The following is a 17869-nucleotide window of genomic DNA, read 5'->3' as shown; positions in this document are numbered from 1 at the left end:
ATTGAAAGTCACTTGTGAATCTTGATATTCTTTTAAACACTGATATACTGTGTGTAACTCTATGGCAAATAAATGTAAAATCAGATACAGAATAATCAAACAGATGATCAAAGTGATGAATTGGTCTGGTCATCTGTTATTCTGTATAACTAAAAACATATGTGTTATTAAAACTTAAGTCATTAATTTGGTCAACAGAAATGTTATAAGATTATTACAAAATTATGACTCTGATAATTGATCCTGTATGACTGGGCTGAATGTGTATCTGTGTGTTCAAACTCACTCAAAATGCCTTGAAGTGACTGACTCTCTTTTCTATGTCTATAACAGAGAGGAGGAGCACTCCTCAACACAGCTGTGATAAAGGTACGTTCATCTGCAAAACTGTGTTAATAGGTAACTACATCAGCGTAGCTCGATGCATTTCCTCGTTCAATATGTACTGAAAATTCATGAAATAGAGCTCCGACGATGACACACTGCATGCTTGCATATAAAAGAAATTAACAACTTTTGTCTGTTTGAAATTGGCAGTGGAATGAATAGGAGAAATGTTCATGACTAGACTATGTTTGATGAGCAGTACCGTGTCGTTATGTGCTGTACAATAGGTGGTCAGGGTGCCCTTTCATGTTATTGCCTCCTGTTAGTGTGCAAGGCTCTCTTATCCAGCCTTTTGTCTCTGTGTTTTTGCCACAGGGATCAAAGCATTTCTTGATGTTACATGAAACCAGAACAGAATGTTAATGCAACATGTTTTGATTAATAATCTGTGGGTGTGGGTATGTGCGCATGTGTGATTTGTTTTTTTTTCCTAGGCCAAGAGTCAGGCCAAGAAGGGCATCCGGGACATTAAGGGCAGACTTAAAGCGAGGGTGAGTGCATAGACCTTCACACCTCTCTGACTCACATGCACACGCTTGTGGAAGCGCTCATACACACACGCACACATATCTCTGTGCGGAGGCGCATGGAGAGTCACACGCCCCCCTCATGGAAACAGACAGGAAGGCTGCTTTACATGGAGTGTGTGATTCTGATGCAGCGGCCTTTAATGACTGTTGAAGCCTGCTTAGCGCTTTGTTCAGGGCTGTACATTTTTAACCAACGCCCCTCTGGCTATGGCCTGTCATGTCATCCGAGCCCTGGCCCCTCTCTCTCTTTTATTGTCTGCATATTTCATCAGTAAGCCTGTGATTTCCTCAAAGCTAATGTAACGAGGTGTATGTTTCCATAAGCCTGATGGATTTGATAAGGCAATAGCAGTTTGATCTGTCAGTAGAAAACTGAGGAGAGATGGCACTGATGATGAACAAGAGGAGTATGCAGTGTTCTGCAAAGTGTATGCACACACAAACATGCATGCAGTCAGGATTGGCAAATGGAAATGCTACAATCTATTTGATTAGGAAGTTTAACAGATTTCCTGTGCCTTCAGAAGACAAATTAATTCTGAAAGTTTTGGTAGGAACACACTTGATCTGCAAAGCATTTATGTTGCTGCCAGCTGTAGGCATCTACACTAGGACACTAAAAGGACAAATATATTGCCGTTCAACTGATAATTATTTCTGTAACCTGCAAGAGAAAAAGTTTTAACGCTAAAGCTTGCAACATTCTACATTTCTGTTATTTTCAAAAAATCCTTACTTAATGAATCACCACCATTTCTGTGACTCTGAGACTGCTTTTCTAAAACAGCTGGGCACTGTAGCTTTTAGAAAGTGTTATTCAGATATGAGTAAATAGTGTGTTTGTTGGGGGCTCAGCTCCAGATTTAGTGCATAATGGGCATTTACATGATATATGTACAGTGTATAAACTATTCAAAATAAACCACAGTGCCCATGTTCATCGTAATAAAGATAACACCCAATGCAGTGGTGGCTTTAACAGGCTTTGGCAACACAGGCAACACTTGCTAGTTTAATTATTTTATTATTCATTTTGATTTTTTCATGGTATTTTTTTGACAAGAAGAAAAACATTGAATTCCACCACATTTATCCTTTAATGTACATCAGTGTTACTGAGAAATAGCAACAAACTGGACAAATAGCGGCTTGTATTCACTTCACAAAATCCTATAACATTCTTCCATTTGAAATGGATTAACTTATGTATGGTAAAAATATGTTAAATGGGTTGTGGTGTGGACCTTTCACATGAATGCAAACATACAGCATTCACAAAACTCACTGATATTTTAGATGTGATGATAGATTAGAACATGTATAACACAAAACATCTAAGATTTATATTCATCATTTCTTCCTCAGGAAGAAGAAGAAGAAGGGATGACTATCTGTGCAGGGTCTCCCACCAGCACCAAGAGCCTGTCTCCAAGGAGACTGCAGAAGATGAGACGGGTATGATACACACGCACACACGCACGCACACACACACACACACACACACACACACACACACACACACACACACAGACACACATATCAGTAAATGAGTTAACTGCAGCTACACTGATCATACCAGAGCTCAGTTTTCACTTGATCGACATGGATTCAGTGTTCCACTTCTGTACTCTTTCCGTCCACTTTTTCTTCTCATTTCTTTCTTTTCTCCATCCCCACATCACTCTCTCTTTCTCTTTTATCTCTATCCCTCTCCTGTCTCTCCCCCTCTCCCCCCAAACTCTCTCTCTCTCTCTTGTAACAGCTCTTGGAAGCACATTAGTTTGTCAGGGTGCCAAATGTAATGATAAGCATTTTTTTTTCTTTCAACGCACCCATGTTGTACATTCAGTATTTTTCTCTGAACAGCACGGACAGTAGAAGCAACTCATCTGCTGGTCAGCATTTCCTCTGAAGAATTTGCTTTTGCACCATAAGTGGGTAGCACGTTTTTTTCTGTCTTTGTTGTGTGCAGAGCTGGCAAGCGAAGTGCAAGCACATGCACGCTCACAAAGTATGCATTCATCAATAAATTTATCAGGAGATTTAATGTTTGAGAATTATAACACTGTAGTGTGCTGTAAATGTAAATGTTCACATATATCTCTTGGTTTTGAAAGTTTAGTTTCAAGTAATTATAATTGCACACTTCTGTACAGTACTGAACACATGCACACAGCCTCAGGGATACTAGTTATATCTCCCACCTCATATCTTTACCTCTGTACTCACAGCTGGAGCTCTTCCACCTCTTATTGCTAAAAAAAAAAAAAAAGTAGACTCCAAATTCAGCTTAAAAAACACACAAAAAAACTTGCCTGCATGCACGCGCTGACATTTTGGTCACAGTCATGTAAGAGTGTGATTAGGAGAGGTTGTGCTGTCTCTAATTAGCGTTGTGTTTCCTGTGTGTGTGATGAGGCTGGAAAGCCTTAGCGCAGAGGAAGGTGTGACGGCCGGGGAGAGGAGAGGAACGGCAATTAGGGCTTTTCTAAAAGCCTCCTCGGACACCCTCCCCCAGCTAATGCACACACAAAGCTGGGCCAACACACACACACACACACACACACACACACACACACACACACACACACACACACACACACACACACACACACACACACACACACAGATTAACAGTTAACATGCAATTGATGTGTGCGCACACCCACAAACACGCGCACACCATATTCAGGATATACACACGCTCACACCCCTGTCTCTGCCATTGAGGCCTGTTCGCTGCCACAGTAACGGGTCCCTGGAGACCACTGGAAGAGGCACACACAGGACACAGGATAGCATGTCCCAGAGCACTGGTTTTGTGTGTGTTTGTGTTTGTATATAGTCCATTTGATCCTCTATACACAATACTCCTTCCATTCTCGTCTTTTCACTTTGCCTCCCTGCCATTACAAACATTATAGTTTATAACTCTGATAAATCAGTATACTGCCCTGGCACATACACATTAAAACCCTTTCCAAACCCTCCTGGGTTTTGTGTCTAAAGTCTGACAACCCTAGATTCTTTTCTGTCAACTGAAACTAAGACTGAAAATTGAGAAGCCTAGAAAGCCTTGATAATTTATGGCCTGTCAATGTGCAATAACCCCTGAAAGATTGAAACTCTCCAAAACATTTGTCAGGAGATTCTACTGGAATTTTTTTGATGCTTTCAGTGTTTTGTTGGTTTTTAGAATAGCCCCATTAGTTTGTTTTCTGTCATTATACTTAAATTGAAGCACACTAATTGGATAAGAAAATTAACTCGTTCCCACAGAAAATGTTTATGCTCAACTCAGTGAAGAATGCCATTTGTTTACAAAAATCTGCGGTAAAGACCACTGGAAAATCATTCAGCCAGAATATAATGAAATAAAGATGCTTTTAGGTTTAAGTTGCTACTCTCTGTACTTAAACTGCTACCTGGCTGCTTAAAAGATACCATAATTACATTGCAATTATATGAAGTCACAGCTATTGTTCTTAGTCCTTTTTACCTCTCTGTGTCTCACCTTTCTTTCCTTTTTTTCTGAGATTGCCTCCTATGAAATCTTGATACTGTTGTTCTGCCTGCAGCTGTGTTGACCAGGTGCACAAGACATTGATTTCAGTGGGACTAACCTGGTTAAATAAAGGTTAAGTATAATGAAAAAAATAGAAAAAAACATACCTTTATCCACACACCTGCCCAGGCTCCTATAGAGCTGTGCCTGGACCTACCCGCATTTCCAACAGTTCATTCTCTAAAATAGTATAATAATAATATAATAATAGACATACCAAGGCCTTGCCTATGTCCAAACAATCCATTTTGTCTCATCCTTGCATTAACAATATTTCATTTCAACTTTTAAATATCTAAATATTAAGACAGGAATAATACTTTTCTTATTTAAAAAAAAAGGTGTAAATATATTAAAGCATGAGCAATGATTCTGCTTAATATTCCACACCAAGCTCACCTCATTTATACACAGTAAGACAAACCAAATAACATATTGACATATTTTTTGCATTATACCCTCAGCTACACCTCCCCCCGTTGTCCTCTGCGTGTCTATTCCTTTGACCAAGTGACCAAGGCCTATTCGGCTGCTGCATAAATACAGAAACATTTTGCGCTGTCATAATCTCAAAAAATGTGATCTGATTAGAGAAATTCCATACTCTATGAAAAGAAAAAGGCTGATGCATTTTTATCATTCATTTTTTAGAAAACCCCACCATGTCTGTCCTTGAAATGAAATGAATGATCAGGGAGTAGCTCCTTTAATTAATCATAGCAAAGTAATGAGAGTAATGAAATTCATATTCTATTTGATCAGCCAACACATGTACCAAAGTGAAAGTGCTGCTGTCATATGCGTACATATTTCAGCTGTATCCGGCAATGTGGGTGATTTGTAGTGTTTGGTGTGCTTGTTGATTAAGAACGGAGGAGTAATCCTCCTTGTGACAAAAACAAGACTGAATTGGACTGCTGACTTCTTGTCTGATACAACAAACAACAACTATTGTTCTGGCTCCTGGGTTTGTGTGTGAGTGTGGGTTTTGAGATTCTGTTATAGATTTTGTCTATTTGGTGTTTGTTTATGTGTGTGCCACTGTGATATTGTGCTGTAATGATCTGCAGTTACTGTAGAAAGTGTATCTTTACCCAAGCCTTTTTTCACATGAGCATGTACATGTGTGCAAGTATATAAGCATGCATGCATTTAGCAGTTTGCCTCAGGTTGGAGGCAATAGAGTGACAGCTGTAAAGAGAGCAAAGGAGCGTAGAGGCTGGGACAGTGTATATATGTGTGTGTATATATATGTGTGTGTGTATATATATGTGTGTGTGTGTGTGTATATATGTGTGTGTGTGTATATATATGTGTGTGTGTATATATATGTGTGTGTGTGTGTGTATATATGTGTGTGTGTGTATATATATGTGTGTGTGTATATATATGTGTGTGTGTGTGTATATGTGTGTATATATATATGTGTGCGTGTGAGAGAGAGAGAGACAATGCTTGTGTGTGTGTGTGTGTGTGTGTGTGTGTGTGTGTGTGTGTGTGTGTGTGTGTGTGTGTGTGTGTGTGTGTGTGTGTGTGTGTGTGTGTGTGTGTGTGTGTGTGTGTGTGTGTGTGTGTGTGTGTGTGTGTGTGTGCGCGCGCGCGCGCGCGTGTGCGTGTGCTTGCGTGCGTGTGTGTGTGTGTGTGTGTCAATGCTTGGTTAGATGTGTGTGTGTGTGCCATCAGTGGCAGACAGCTCATGTGTTCATGGCCAGTGGACACATATGTACACTGTACACATCACTTGTGAAGTGTCTGTGTTTATGTGATGATAGTTTCAAGATGAAGAACTATCATTTGTCTATGACTTCAAACATGCTTACACTAATATGTTTTTTTAATACAACATCATTTAACTTGAAGTATTGCTCATAACGCATTATATAGTCATTGAGTGTGCACTCAATGCAGTACATGATTGAAAATCCTGTAATATGGCAAAAACAATGTTTCTGGATAAACATAATAGCTAATAACTATTACAAAGTATAGCCATGCACGGTAAATTATAGCACGTACAGCATGTGTTTGTTATAATTAATAATTTTGACATTTTCAGTATGATTCTAAATTAAAAGTGGCTCAAATATGTTTATAGTGTTCATTTTAAGATTAATATTGAGAATAGATATTGTTAGATGAATAGTTTATTGTAAACATGCCTCACAGTGAACTTTAAATAGAGTGGCACTGTCCATACAGTAGCTGTGTGAGCATCTGTGTGTCAGTGTCTGTGTGTGAGCGCGATTATTTGTATGTGTTTGTTGTCTCCACTTTGTTTAGTTTCGCCCCACTTCAGAGACCAACTGGCTTCCTCACTGAAACCAAAGTGCCATCTCCTGGCATATTCAAAGTACTGCACCGCAGCCATTCACAGAAAAACACCTGGTGATTTTACTGGATGAGTTTAGTTTAGTCAAGAAGAACGAGCATAATGCACATTTTCCTTCTATCATATGGCTCCTGTTTTGAGCGAAAAGGATGTGGGCTTTCAGCAACAGCCAGTTGGACAGATGAGCAGTGGATCTTGCCTCAAACGCAGTTTACCCCCCCCCCCCCCCAGCTCTTAAACAGGCAGACACAGACTTGGCCGTACTTCTGCAAGGCTCTGCCTCTCCCCCAAGGTTTGTTTGCATTTTACCGGCATCTCTTTACATACTCTGCCAAGCTGTGAGATCAGTGCCCACTCAGAAATACCATATGAAATGTATAATGTAAGACTGGCTATTAAATTCCACTAGCATTTGGCCGTGTCACAGAGAGGCATAGTTGTTCCTCATAACCAGTCATGCAGGGAAGGAAGGGAAGAGGAGAGGAAAGTTTGTTTCTCCAAATACAGCTACTAAAATGGATGGTGATGATTATTTTCCTCTCATAACCATAGGAATGAAATATAATTTTATTTGTATCAAATCTGAAGACTTTTCTAGGCCCCTTAGATATATTTAATACCTTTGCTTATTGTATCAGAAGGCTCAGGGTATAAACAGTTAGGGCAGAGGATTACTTACTCATGTTTACAATTCTACCCTCATTTACTTGCAGTCCAGGATTGTAAAGACTTGTAATCTGCACTGAAGATACAGTGTGTTTTATTTTTTTGTCTGAAGCGTGAACTAAAGGTAATCAGGATTCTTTAACGTCTTCAGCCAAGTACTCAGGAACACGGATCAAAGCATTGAAATAACAAAATAACATAAAAATAATAAAGAAATGTTTCCCTCAGAGAAGAAAAGTGTGCAGAAAAAGAGATGTCAAAATGTTTCCTTGATTTAAGGAACACAAGAGTCTTCTCTGCCTCTTCCAAAATACTAGTTTGAGCTAGTTTTACTGAAATAACCTGACCATTTTTATTATTTTCACGACTCCTTTTTCTCTGCTGTATCTTCCCCTGACTGGTTCACTCTCGGTCTCTGCGTTCAGTGCAGTCTCACTTGTGGCGGCATGGTGGAGAGGAAGGAAGCGAGAACCAGACCAACAGAAATAGTGACATCTGTCACTGACAGCTGAGTGATGGAGGGAGGAAATGGAAGACAGGAAGGCATGGAGGGAGAATCACTTTTTTTCATTTTTAACTTTCTGCTTCTCATTAGCCGACAGCGTGAAGCTAATGAAGGAGCAGTATGATAATCTGTTGTTCTGCTATTTCATGCTTTCCACTGTCCTGTCAGGCCTGGGGTGGTACGGGGCTGGTGGCTAAGCTGTCACAGCTTTAGTACGGTACCTGTTTGCACTGGTTGAGAATATTTCATCATGAATGTCTAAAATTTGAAGTCTCCCAAGGCACGTTTTCATTGTGGTGTTGTTCTTTACGCTCACATACAGTACGACAAATTTCAAATATCATACACATACCTGCTTTTGCTAATTTCTACAGCTCTTGATGAGGTAATACTATGTTCAAGTAATGTAACTGAGAAAAACACACACTGTATCTCATATTACGAGTAAAATTAATACAATATGTTGGCCATCTTGAAAAAAAGTATCATAAACCAACTCCTGTGCCAAATGTGGCGCTTCTATCGTAAAATGGTCAGTTGTTGTAAATAGTTTAATCTTAACTGCCGCACTAAAGGGTCACAGTGAAGAGAAGGAATGACAAATTGATAAAGCCGTGAAGTGAGGTACCATCCATTTACTGCTCCCTATGGAACTTCCTTTTGGGTAGACGGCACCAAAGCTGTAACAGAGATCAGAGGGCCATGCTTCATGACCTGTGTCTGGTTGTGTTTGGGTTCACCTTGCTTTAATAAACACCTAGACGCAGAGAGAGGCCCTACTTTCCTAAACACAGCTCTGTTGCTCAAATGAACAGTCTAAATAACTGCATGCACCGTGACCATACAGTGCATGTGTTTATAGTGTTTGTGTGCAAGTATTTCTGTGTCTCACAGGTGCATCTCCACTCTGTCAGCTCGCTTTGGCTGGCTGGCATGTCAGCCTGGTCCCAGATTTACTGCCCTGACACAGGAATCCATTAAAGGCTGTTTAGGGATCCCAGGCCCGAGCCCCTCTGAAATCTCTTTCATTATAGCTCCAAGCTACCATGGAAGGGGAGTGGGTCGGCCAATCAGCAGTGCCACCACATGTGTTCGTGTTTAGCCCGATGGCTGAGAGGCTTAAGTGGCTACTGCACACATCTCCTCCGCTGACTTTTATGGAGAAAATGGCACTTTAACTCTTTGTGTTTTTGTAATAGGGTGTGTATGCGGCTGAGTGTGTGTGTCTTCCCTGGCCGAACACAGGCCCTAAATGAGGCCAGGCCAGCCACACGTTACATTCCGCCTGTCTGGCTGGCACTGCGTCGGCTAATCAAGACCGGCTTGGTCCAAGGTTCCAATACTGACCCCCCCACACACCTTCCCATTCCCATCATTCTTTGGGGCTCTGAGGAATCTTTCTTCACCTTTCAATATTTCCTTCATAGCGTTTCTTCGTTCACTCATTACCTTCCACCATCATTATTTTGTTTTTTTGTCCACCACACAAACACTACTTTCCACTCTTCTTATACACTAACCCTGTGCTTTGCTCACTTTTAGGGTTTTAAAGAACATTTTCCACAATAATGTGCTTTGATATGTGTGGCTAAGTTTACAGAGAAACATGTAGAGAAAAAAGTGAAGGGAGTGTAAAAAAAAAAAACAGGGGAAACATTGCGGTGCCCCCCCAATTCATAAGAGTAACTTCCTGCTGCTGACACGCATGCAGATTGTTAACCGTGCTAGCATGTTAACTGTACCCCATGAGTACTGTATTTGTGTGTACAAAAATAAAACACTCAAGCACAATTTGAGATGTTAAGGAGGTGAGCAGCAATATGTAAGAAGATAAATAGGCAAAATGAAAAGAGTGTCAATTAGAAATTGAGAGATAGTGTTAACATAAGCGAACATGCACACGCAGTGAGAGAGGAACATGTGCGTCTTAGTGGAAGGCATGTTAATAAGTGGCCTGGGGCAGATTTGTGCTCCCATGGGGAGAGTCCTGCCCTGCTCTGTAAAGCTTCTGTCTCTTCTTTAACCCGCCCATTAAACATGGTACACAGGTGGCTTATTAAACCCACTGTGTCAGACAACTACAGTACACACTGATCATTCAACACTCTACACTGACAAATACAATCACATGCATTGGTGTCGTAATGCAAATGATTAATGCAGTTTACCATATCCTCACTGGTAGCGGTTAAATGCCTTGTAGTTCAAATATAATGCTGAGTTTGATAAAATACTGCAGGGGATCTTAAAGATTTTTATCCCTAGACCCAAATTTGACAAATTTAGTCTCAACCCTTAGGGTCCAGGCCCATTAAAACAAGCTAGTATTCTTATCTTATGGGGACCCACCAAACACAGACCTGCATCTTTTTTGTTTTGGGTCCCATGTCATAGTTTTATTAGATAAATAAATAAATAGAAAAGGGTGCACTTCAGCAGATCACCATATTTTAGACTCAAGGTTTAACGGGAGACTTGCATCTTTAAGCTGAGACCGCCTCCCTCCTCCTGGGACCACTTATATTCTTTTATCGTTTTGTTTCTTGTGTTTCACTACATTCTATTGCTTTGTGATTCTCATTACCAGCATAACCTTAACAAGTCTCCTATGAGTGTTGGCACTCGGGATCTTGGCTATGGGCTTGATGATGATGAGCTGGACAGTGCAAGCAAGTAAGCACTCCTGGTTTTATGACTTACAGCTATTTTCATTGTTTCAAGTATGTGTGTCAAGTTATGATAACTTTGGCTGGCCGACTGATGCATTTTATTTTTTTTAAAGTTGACACAAGTGAAAAGAGCTTTTCCAAGCAGATTCAGTGTTTTTTACTCATGATAATACTGCCCCCAAGTGGACGTGTTTAGTAACAGCAAAATAAATGTCAGCTATATACTGTAACTACTTATTTTCAAAGGATCCCACAGTCGAAATGTTGACATCCAGTAATACATTAAATATTATGTGTGAAAATTCCCACCTTCTTAAAATATTTCTTATGAAACATGACATTCTCTCACTCAGATAGTAGGACTGTTAATCACTGCTGTCTCTTCCAAACACAGGATCTCCTCTGAGGACAGCGGCGATGTTCCTTCATACATCGAGGACAGCGATGACTCCTACTCGCTGGAGCTTGATATTGAATCCAGCCGCTCAGGTCAGATGAACCTGCTAGAGGAGATCCTAGACTCTCTGAACACCTCAACAATTGAGCAAGGCAAACTCAGTGCTGCCAAGAGCCTAGACTTCTTCAGATCCATGGAGGATTTGGATTACAAAGCCCCGGTAAGCGAGACATAAGGAGTAAGACTAAATCAGTAGAAGAGCTGTCATTATTTAAATACGGGATCAAGAGGGCAGAGTAGATTTAAGCATCCAACTTGTCCAGAAATATGAGGACAGGTTGTTGTTGATACATGGTTATAGATAGACAGTTATAAAATCTGCATGTCATTCATGGCTTAAAAATGTCAAAAAACATTATTTTTCGGATCTTTCAGATAGTTTTATCCACTTTACTGTCCACTTTACTTTATTGCAGAGTATCTCTACAATTATATCTATGAATCATTTTTGTCCCAAGTCAAAAACTATGGCTTTGGCTATTTCACACTTTCTTTTTTTAAGATAACCAAGGTTGTTTAGAAGTGAAGAAATATTTGATGTAAAATGTAGCAATATTTTTTGTGATTTCACAATGCTCAAGGTATCAGATATAACTGTTAAATACAAAACAGTAATCTAACTTTTACTCTAGTTTTAGCCAAGTTGAACATGATGTTTACCACTTTGAGTTCATATGGGTCGAAGGTCAACACCTACTGTCGAACATGAATAGTTAACAATTCATCAATAAAGAATAAATGTGACTATTTAGTAAACTCTCACTCTTCTCCCATTAAGTAGAATGAGACCAAACCAAACCAATATATGTGGACTTACAGCAGGATACACCAGTTTGGAACGCTTCAGTTACGATGCATAGAAAATACAGTAGCATTTTCACCCAGAAACTGAGAGAGAGCATGATACGCGATGATACCCAGGCCTCCTCATAACGGTAATTGCTCTTATGATCATTTCATGTTTCTTCACTTCCAGTGCAAGCCGAAACCTTCCTGCGAGTTTAAACCTGCAGATGAGAGTGGTTGTGGTTTGGGTGGAGATCAGGGGGGCTGGAACTTGGGCCAAGATGACAGCGCAGTCCATGGGAAACACCTTCCTCCGTCCCCACGCAGACAGCCCAACAAGAGCAGCATGAAGGTGTCAAAGAAACCTGCAGCAGCTTCTCCAATGCCCGTCATGACAGCAACAGCACCAGCCCAGGATACTGATGCCTTCAAGCACCAGTCACATCTTCAGCAGCTCAGTCTTGACCCTTATGCTCTACCTCTGGGACGACAACCAGGAGACCGCTACTCCTACTCGCCCACACTGTCTCACAGAGTAACACCCACGCAGCCGTCTCCCACTCTGTCTCACACCTACAGTTCTCCAGCACCTGTTTCTCACCTGAACTATTCTCTACCAGCGAGCAGGCCTCGGACCATTTCAGACCCCCAAGCCAGCACTGAGTCTCCTCCTCAGGCCCAGAACCAGACTGCATCCACCAGCATCCTGAGGAGGAAGGTGTTGTCCAAGGAGACAGTGAGGCAATTCCAGGAAAAGGCTCTTCAAAGGCAGGGCAGCAAGGGCCACATGGAGGGTCAGGGGAGTCCACCGAGGAACAGCCAGTCAGCTATGCAGGTCCCGTGGGAGAAAGAGGTGTCCAAGGAGGGGCTCCTGGGGCTCGGCCTGTGCCTGGGTCAGGGTAAAGGCTCTGGGGCAGCGGTGGTTCAGGATCAGGGCCTCTTAGAGGAGATTGAGTCCATGTGTTGCCTGGGCTCAGTGCTCCACACCAGCCTGCAGCTCTCACAGGTTCACTGCAACAACAGTCAACACCAGGTCCAGGGCAAAGCCACAGACGAGTCTTGAGAATGTCAAAGATTCTTTGTCTGTAAAATATCTATTCACAGTAATTATTCTGTTACAATTAGTCGTAGCCATCAATTCAGACCTTTTTCTAGCTCAACACTCAACTGTCAGGAAATGTTACAAACAAATGTGATGTCATGGATGCCCCGAACAGAGAGCCACAGCCAGTAGGGGTAAAAGAGGAAGAATCAGTGCCTTGCAAAGCATCTTCTTCATATCAAGTAATTTCTGTGTAGAATTGAACCCTGAAAACCTTTTCTTCCTGAGAACAAGTGAAAGCTGACGCATAGTAAGAATATTTCACCTTTGCCAATACAACTCTTCTTGAAATGAACGTCTGTATCCTTGCACAAAAAATAAGGCAGGTCTTTATTTTAAAATGGAGAAAAATACAATTTTAATGTAGAAAACGCTTGAAAGAAAAATTAAGCAACTTTCTATACTCAATAACAAACAAATTACTTGATAGGAAGGAGATTTTTGCAATGTTCCGTTTGTAATTGCTCTAAATTCCTAGACAACACCTACATTTTCATGTGTTGTATTTTTCTTGTAACGTGTTCACAGTGGAATGCCCAAAAAAAGACCCATGAATAATATTTTGGGGAAAATATAAGTAGCCAACTGTTAATACAGGAATTTTCACCTTCCCTAAAGGAATGTAGAAAAAGAAAAACTCAGTACTTTGTCAGGATAAAGAAGGGACGATATCTCCTCATTACACCATTATGCCAGTGTTCCAAACATTTCACATGATCAAATTGAACTTGCACTTGTAGTTTAACAAATAGTACTCAGTCGATACTTCTTGTCGCTAAGTCTATTTGAGCAAAAAGCAACAAAATGAGACAGATTTTTTCAGACACAAAGCCTTTGAAACTAATTATACACTGTGTAATATAATTTTTTTTATCACGATGCCTTAAATGGACATGTGATTTGTTTTTTAATACGCGGGTGTCTTAATCTATAGATACCATTACAGGTACTTTGTAATCCGAATCACTGATACAGTGAGACGTTAAATGCAACAGTTAATATTACTTAAACAGCACTGTATTTCTCTGAATCCATAGAATAGTTAATATATATGATGTGCTTTAAGCTGCTGTTTTTAATTGCATTCCAGATAATGAGATGTGCATGTAGAAACGTCTCTGTCTCGCTCCTCTTCCCGTGTTCCTCAGGACACTTCTGTTACTCTGAAGAGAAGCAAATACAGAAAAAAGATAACGTGGATGATCTGATGACAGTGCCCATTCTCCATTTTTTCCATTTTTTTCTCTTTTTCTATGATCATCACTTTCTTCCTCATGTTGTCTCTTTTTCTAATTTTCTGCCTTTGATTACTTTAAAGGACATTTCACTCTTTTTTGACCTTTACAAATGGTGGCCAGTTGTTGCAAAGCTGATGAGGTTTGGAGTGGAGGTGGAAAAGGTGAACTTTAAAGTATGAGGCTGGCATTCCTCTGTACTGTATGTTTCTTATTACCAACAAATTACATGAAGACCAAAACAAAACAACATTACAGTACATTATTCCGTCTCTGCATGCATTCATACTTTGGTGACATTTGGCCCCAAGCTAATTTTTACCGAAGATGAAAATCTTCAAACAAATATAATTTACTAAAACTTGCTGGACGCTTTTCTTCCAAACATTACTCAAAAAATAAATAGTGCATTTCTGCTGGATCATTTTCAGCTGTCAACCTGTTAAAAATGAAAAAAAAAAAATGAATTGTTGGTTTTAGTCTTTTCAGGGAATTTTTTGCCATAAAGAAAAATATAGAATATCACCAGACTTATCATATAACTCTCTGTCTGTCTCCCTTTCTTAGCTTTTTTCTTGTCTCATAGGAGGTAATGAAGTCTCTGCCCTTCTAGGTTAGAGTCACACACTGTTATGTAATGCAGTGGTTGATGATTGTACTGTAACGCAGCAATATGGTTCTCCTCAGAGAGTAGTTACGTGGATGCAATGTGTACAGAGTCAAAAGTATTTCTATAACAGACTCTCCTGTGGAGAGAAACGCTGCATCCAGAGATCAGATCGTGGTTCCCATCATTCTCTGCGTCACCACAAACCCGGAGAAAAGAAGAAAGCTTTTTTCATGTGTGCTTGTGTTGGGATTACTACATTTATGGTTCGTTGTTCTTAAGATTTATGCCAGACGCCAGTCGGTGTGGCAGTTTAATAGCAGCTATTTCTCTACTTTTTGAGTGCTGCTCTGCGTTAACGATTTGCTCATAAAGTCTTTGGCGTGCTTCTAAAAGCCCAGGAATCAGTCCTAGTAATTCCAAAAAAGGAAAAATTAAAAAACAGACTCCAGAATAATCTCTGTACTGGCCTTATTCATTGTGAACTATTAAAACAAACATATTTACTATGCAAATATTTAAAATTCAAGAAGGTCAATTTTTTTTACTACAAATTATTTTATAATGCAAGATTCTACTTGAAAAATAAACAATCACAATCAAATTAGCTTCTAATGGGAATAAGCCACATGTGTCCCCAAATAAATAGATGAATATCAAAGACTATTTAACTGTGTGTTAGCTGAGGTGTGTCTGTGAGTGTTAATGACAGAGTGTATGGTGTGCCTTATACAGTAAGCGTACCACCCAGTATAACCAGAACAAGGTACAGTGTTATAGAGAGGAGGAGTATGCAATGTATTCAGACCACCTTAAATCACAGTTAGGCCCTACAAACGTTGGTATTTAGATGATAAACAGACAAAAAAACTCGTTTGGTCCCGAGAAACTGACCTGAACTGAACTTGGGTACTAGCATTGTTTTGTTATCGAGCTCGGCTGAAGCCCAGCTGGAGTTACTCAGTGTTTTTCTTTGCTGTGGTGATCGGCGGGAATCCTCCTGCCTGTGTTTAAGAGAAGATCTTTTTGTTAAATAGGTACTTAATTTGATTCTTCTAGTAGGTGATTACATGTATAGTTTGTGCTCTTTTTCTTTTTTTCTCTTCTCTCTCTCTTTTTTAAGCACCCTCATCATGAGCTAATGGCATTTAAAAGAAATTCTCAGAGGAGATTCTCTAGTTGATTTCATAACGATGAGAAATTATTTTCAACTGAATAGACATGTATTTTTGCTGGCTTGAGTATATTTTACATGGAAAATATATGATTGGTGTTGTATGTTGTAAAAATGACACCTAATAATTGAATGTTTTAGATTTTATTTTTTTGGGGAAAAAGAAAATATAGAGAGAGAATATTAACAAATGTCCCATGTAGCCATTCATGTTAAGAAGCATTTGACAACTTCTAATCAAAATGAGCAGACTGATGCTTGCTTGTACATGGTACAGTGCTTACTATTGTATCTGCATGTATGTACAGTACCTTTATGTATTGTATGCTATGATTTTGCTTTGTTCAGTTTTACAGATGTTTTTTTTTTCTTCTTTTCTTGTATTATTATTATTATTATTATTATTATTATTATTATTATTATTTCAGTATTTAGCATTTCCATCAAAACATGAATGGTGGAAATAACATGAGGTCTGGTACAATACACTCATTCTGCCTTGCATTTGGATATTGTAGTGTTAAATGTCATTTGCCTTGCATCTTATGCAGGAGAACACATTTCTACTTTTTCATTACAGGTTACTGTAAATCTCACTGCAGATGTCTGTAGAGAAGAAATACTTGAGCAGTCAGCTGCTGTTGAGAGTGAAATGAAAAGCTTTAGACTGATACCGTTTACACTATTGTAAAACAATGAAGAAGTTTTTGTCAGGGGATTTGCATTTCAATGTCTGAAGGTGTGTGATAGCTAAGAATACCTAACCCTTCGTGTAAGATGGTACTCCGCTAACAATACAGTGTAAATTAATTAATAAATATATATTAAGTAAGATAGTCCAGAAATTGCAAGTTTGGAGTGAGAGGTAAGAGAGATTATGTAGCAGATTTTAGTGAAAACGCAGGTTCAACTTCACAAAGATCATTTACATCACTTCCCCATAAACCACACATTTATAAAAAAAAATCAAACATATTTTCAGTGTCGTAACAGTGTAGGAGAAGTTACCTTAATCAACAGGTTTTTTTTCTCAGTCTCTTGTTTGGGTATTGTAATGATGATTAACTCTTCGATATGCCATTTATTGATTTTTTGATTCTGTGCACACTTGCATGTTCTCATTGCAGAGAAAACAGCTGTCTTAAACAACTGAGGTCAAATCTAATGTGCTATTGATGAGTAACTTGGTACAACTGCACACAATGTATGCACTGTGAACTGAAAATAAATTATACTGTTTCGTGCTTATGCATCTCTGGCCTCATTTCTAACCACATTTCTCTATTAATACAGAATGTATTTAACATACAAAACAGTCAATGTGGTATGTTGACTATTTACAGTTCACACAGCACATGGTGGTTTATTGAATGTGTGTGTGTTTGCGTGTGTGTGTGTGTGTGTGTGTGTGTGCGTGCATGTGTGTGTGTATCAGTGTATTGTTTGATTGATTAGACAAACACTGAAGTTAAAATGCAAATGATCTCTTATAGTGACACCACACTGTTCATAAATACACATAAACTGTAGATTTTAAATAAATTGACACAAATAAATGTTTTACTTTAATGAAACGGCACATGTTCTATGTACAGCTGCCAACAATCAAAGGTAGAAATAAAAATCACAGTTTAATATACAAAATAATAATTACAGTACATAGACTTAAAATGGCACAGCTGACGATATTCAAGTCAGCCCAAAGGAAGCTAAGAAACTATTATTGACTAGTGCAACTAATCCTTAAATCCGACCTTTTAAGGGCATAATTGTGTTTGTGATGAGCTACAGAAAAATCAATGGAGAATGTTCAGTGAGAAAAAAAAATCAACGATGACTGCAATATTCAACATATAG

The 17869-nt window shown here is 39.3% G+C and overlaps 1 protein-coding gene across 7 annotated transcripts in view; it reads left to right on the top strand.

The window, feature by feature from the left end:
• dennd1b (DENN/MADD domain containing 1B) overlaps positions 1-17256 on the top strand; it is a 105468-nt gene extending 88212 nt beyond the window's left edge. For 3 of the 7 annotated variants that reach the window (XM_062423868.1, XM_062423867.1, XM_062423866.1), the window contains 6 exons: positions 334-369; positions 822-878; positions 2283-2372; positions 10570-10655; positions 11046-11268; positions 12085-17256. In XM_062423868.1, the coding sequence (XP_062279852.1) occupies positions 334-369; positions 822-878; positions 2283-2372; positions 10570-10655; positions 11046-11268; positions 12085-12957 (1365 nt within the window). In that variant the 3' untranslated portion in view covers positions 12958-17256. Of the gene's footprint in view, positions 1-333; positions 370-821; positions 879-2282; positions 3240-6762; positions 7104-7907; positions 8148-10569; positions 10656-11045; positions 11269-12084 lie in introns of those variants that run through there. The other 4 variants (XR_009925413.1, XR_009925412.1, XR_009925414.1 and 1 more) reach the window with 4 other exon arrangements.
• The last annotated feature ends 613 nt before the right edge of the window (positions 17257-17869 follow it).

Source organism: Scomber scombrus, chromosome 8 (assembly GCF_963691925.1).
Source record: "Scomber scombrus chromosome 8, fScoSco1.1, whole genome shotgun sequence".
NCBI lineage: Eukaryota > Metazoa > Chordata > Actinopteri > Scombriformes > Scombridae > Scomber > Scomber scombrus.
The sequence above is the reverse complement of the archived record's forward strand: the minus strand, read 5'-3'. Positions and strand labels throughout refer to the sequence as shown.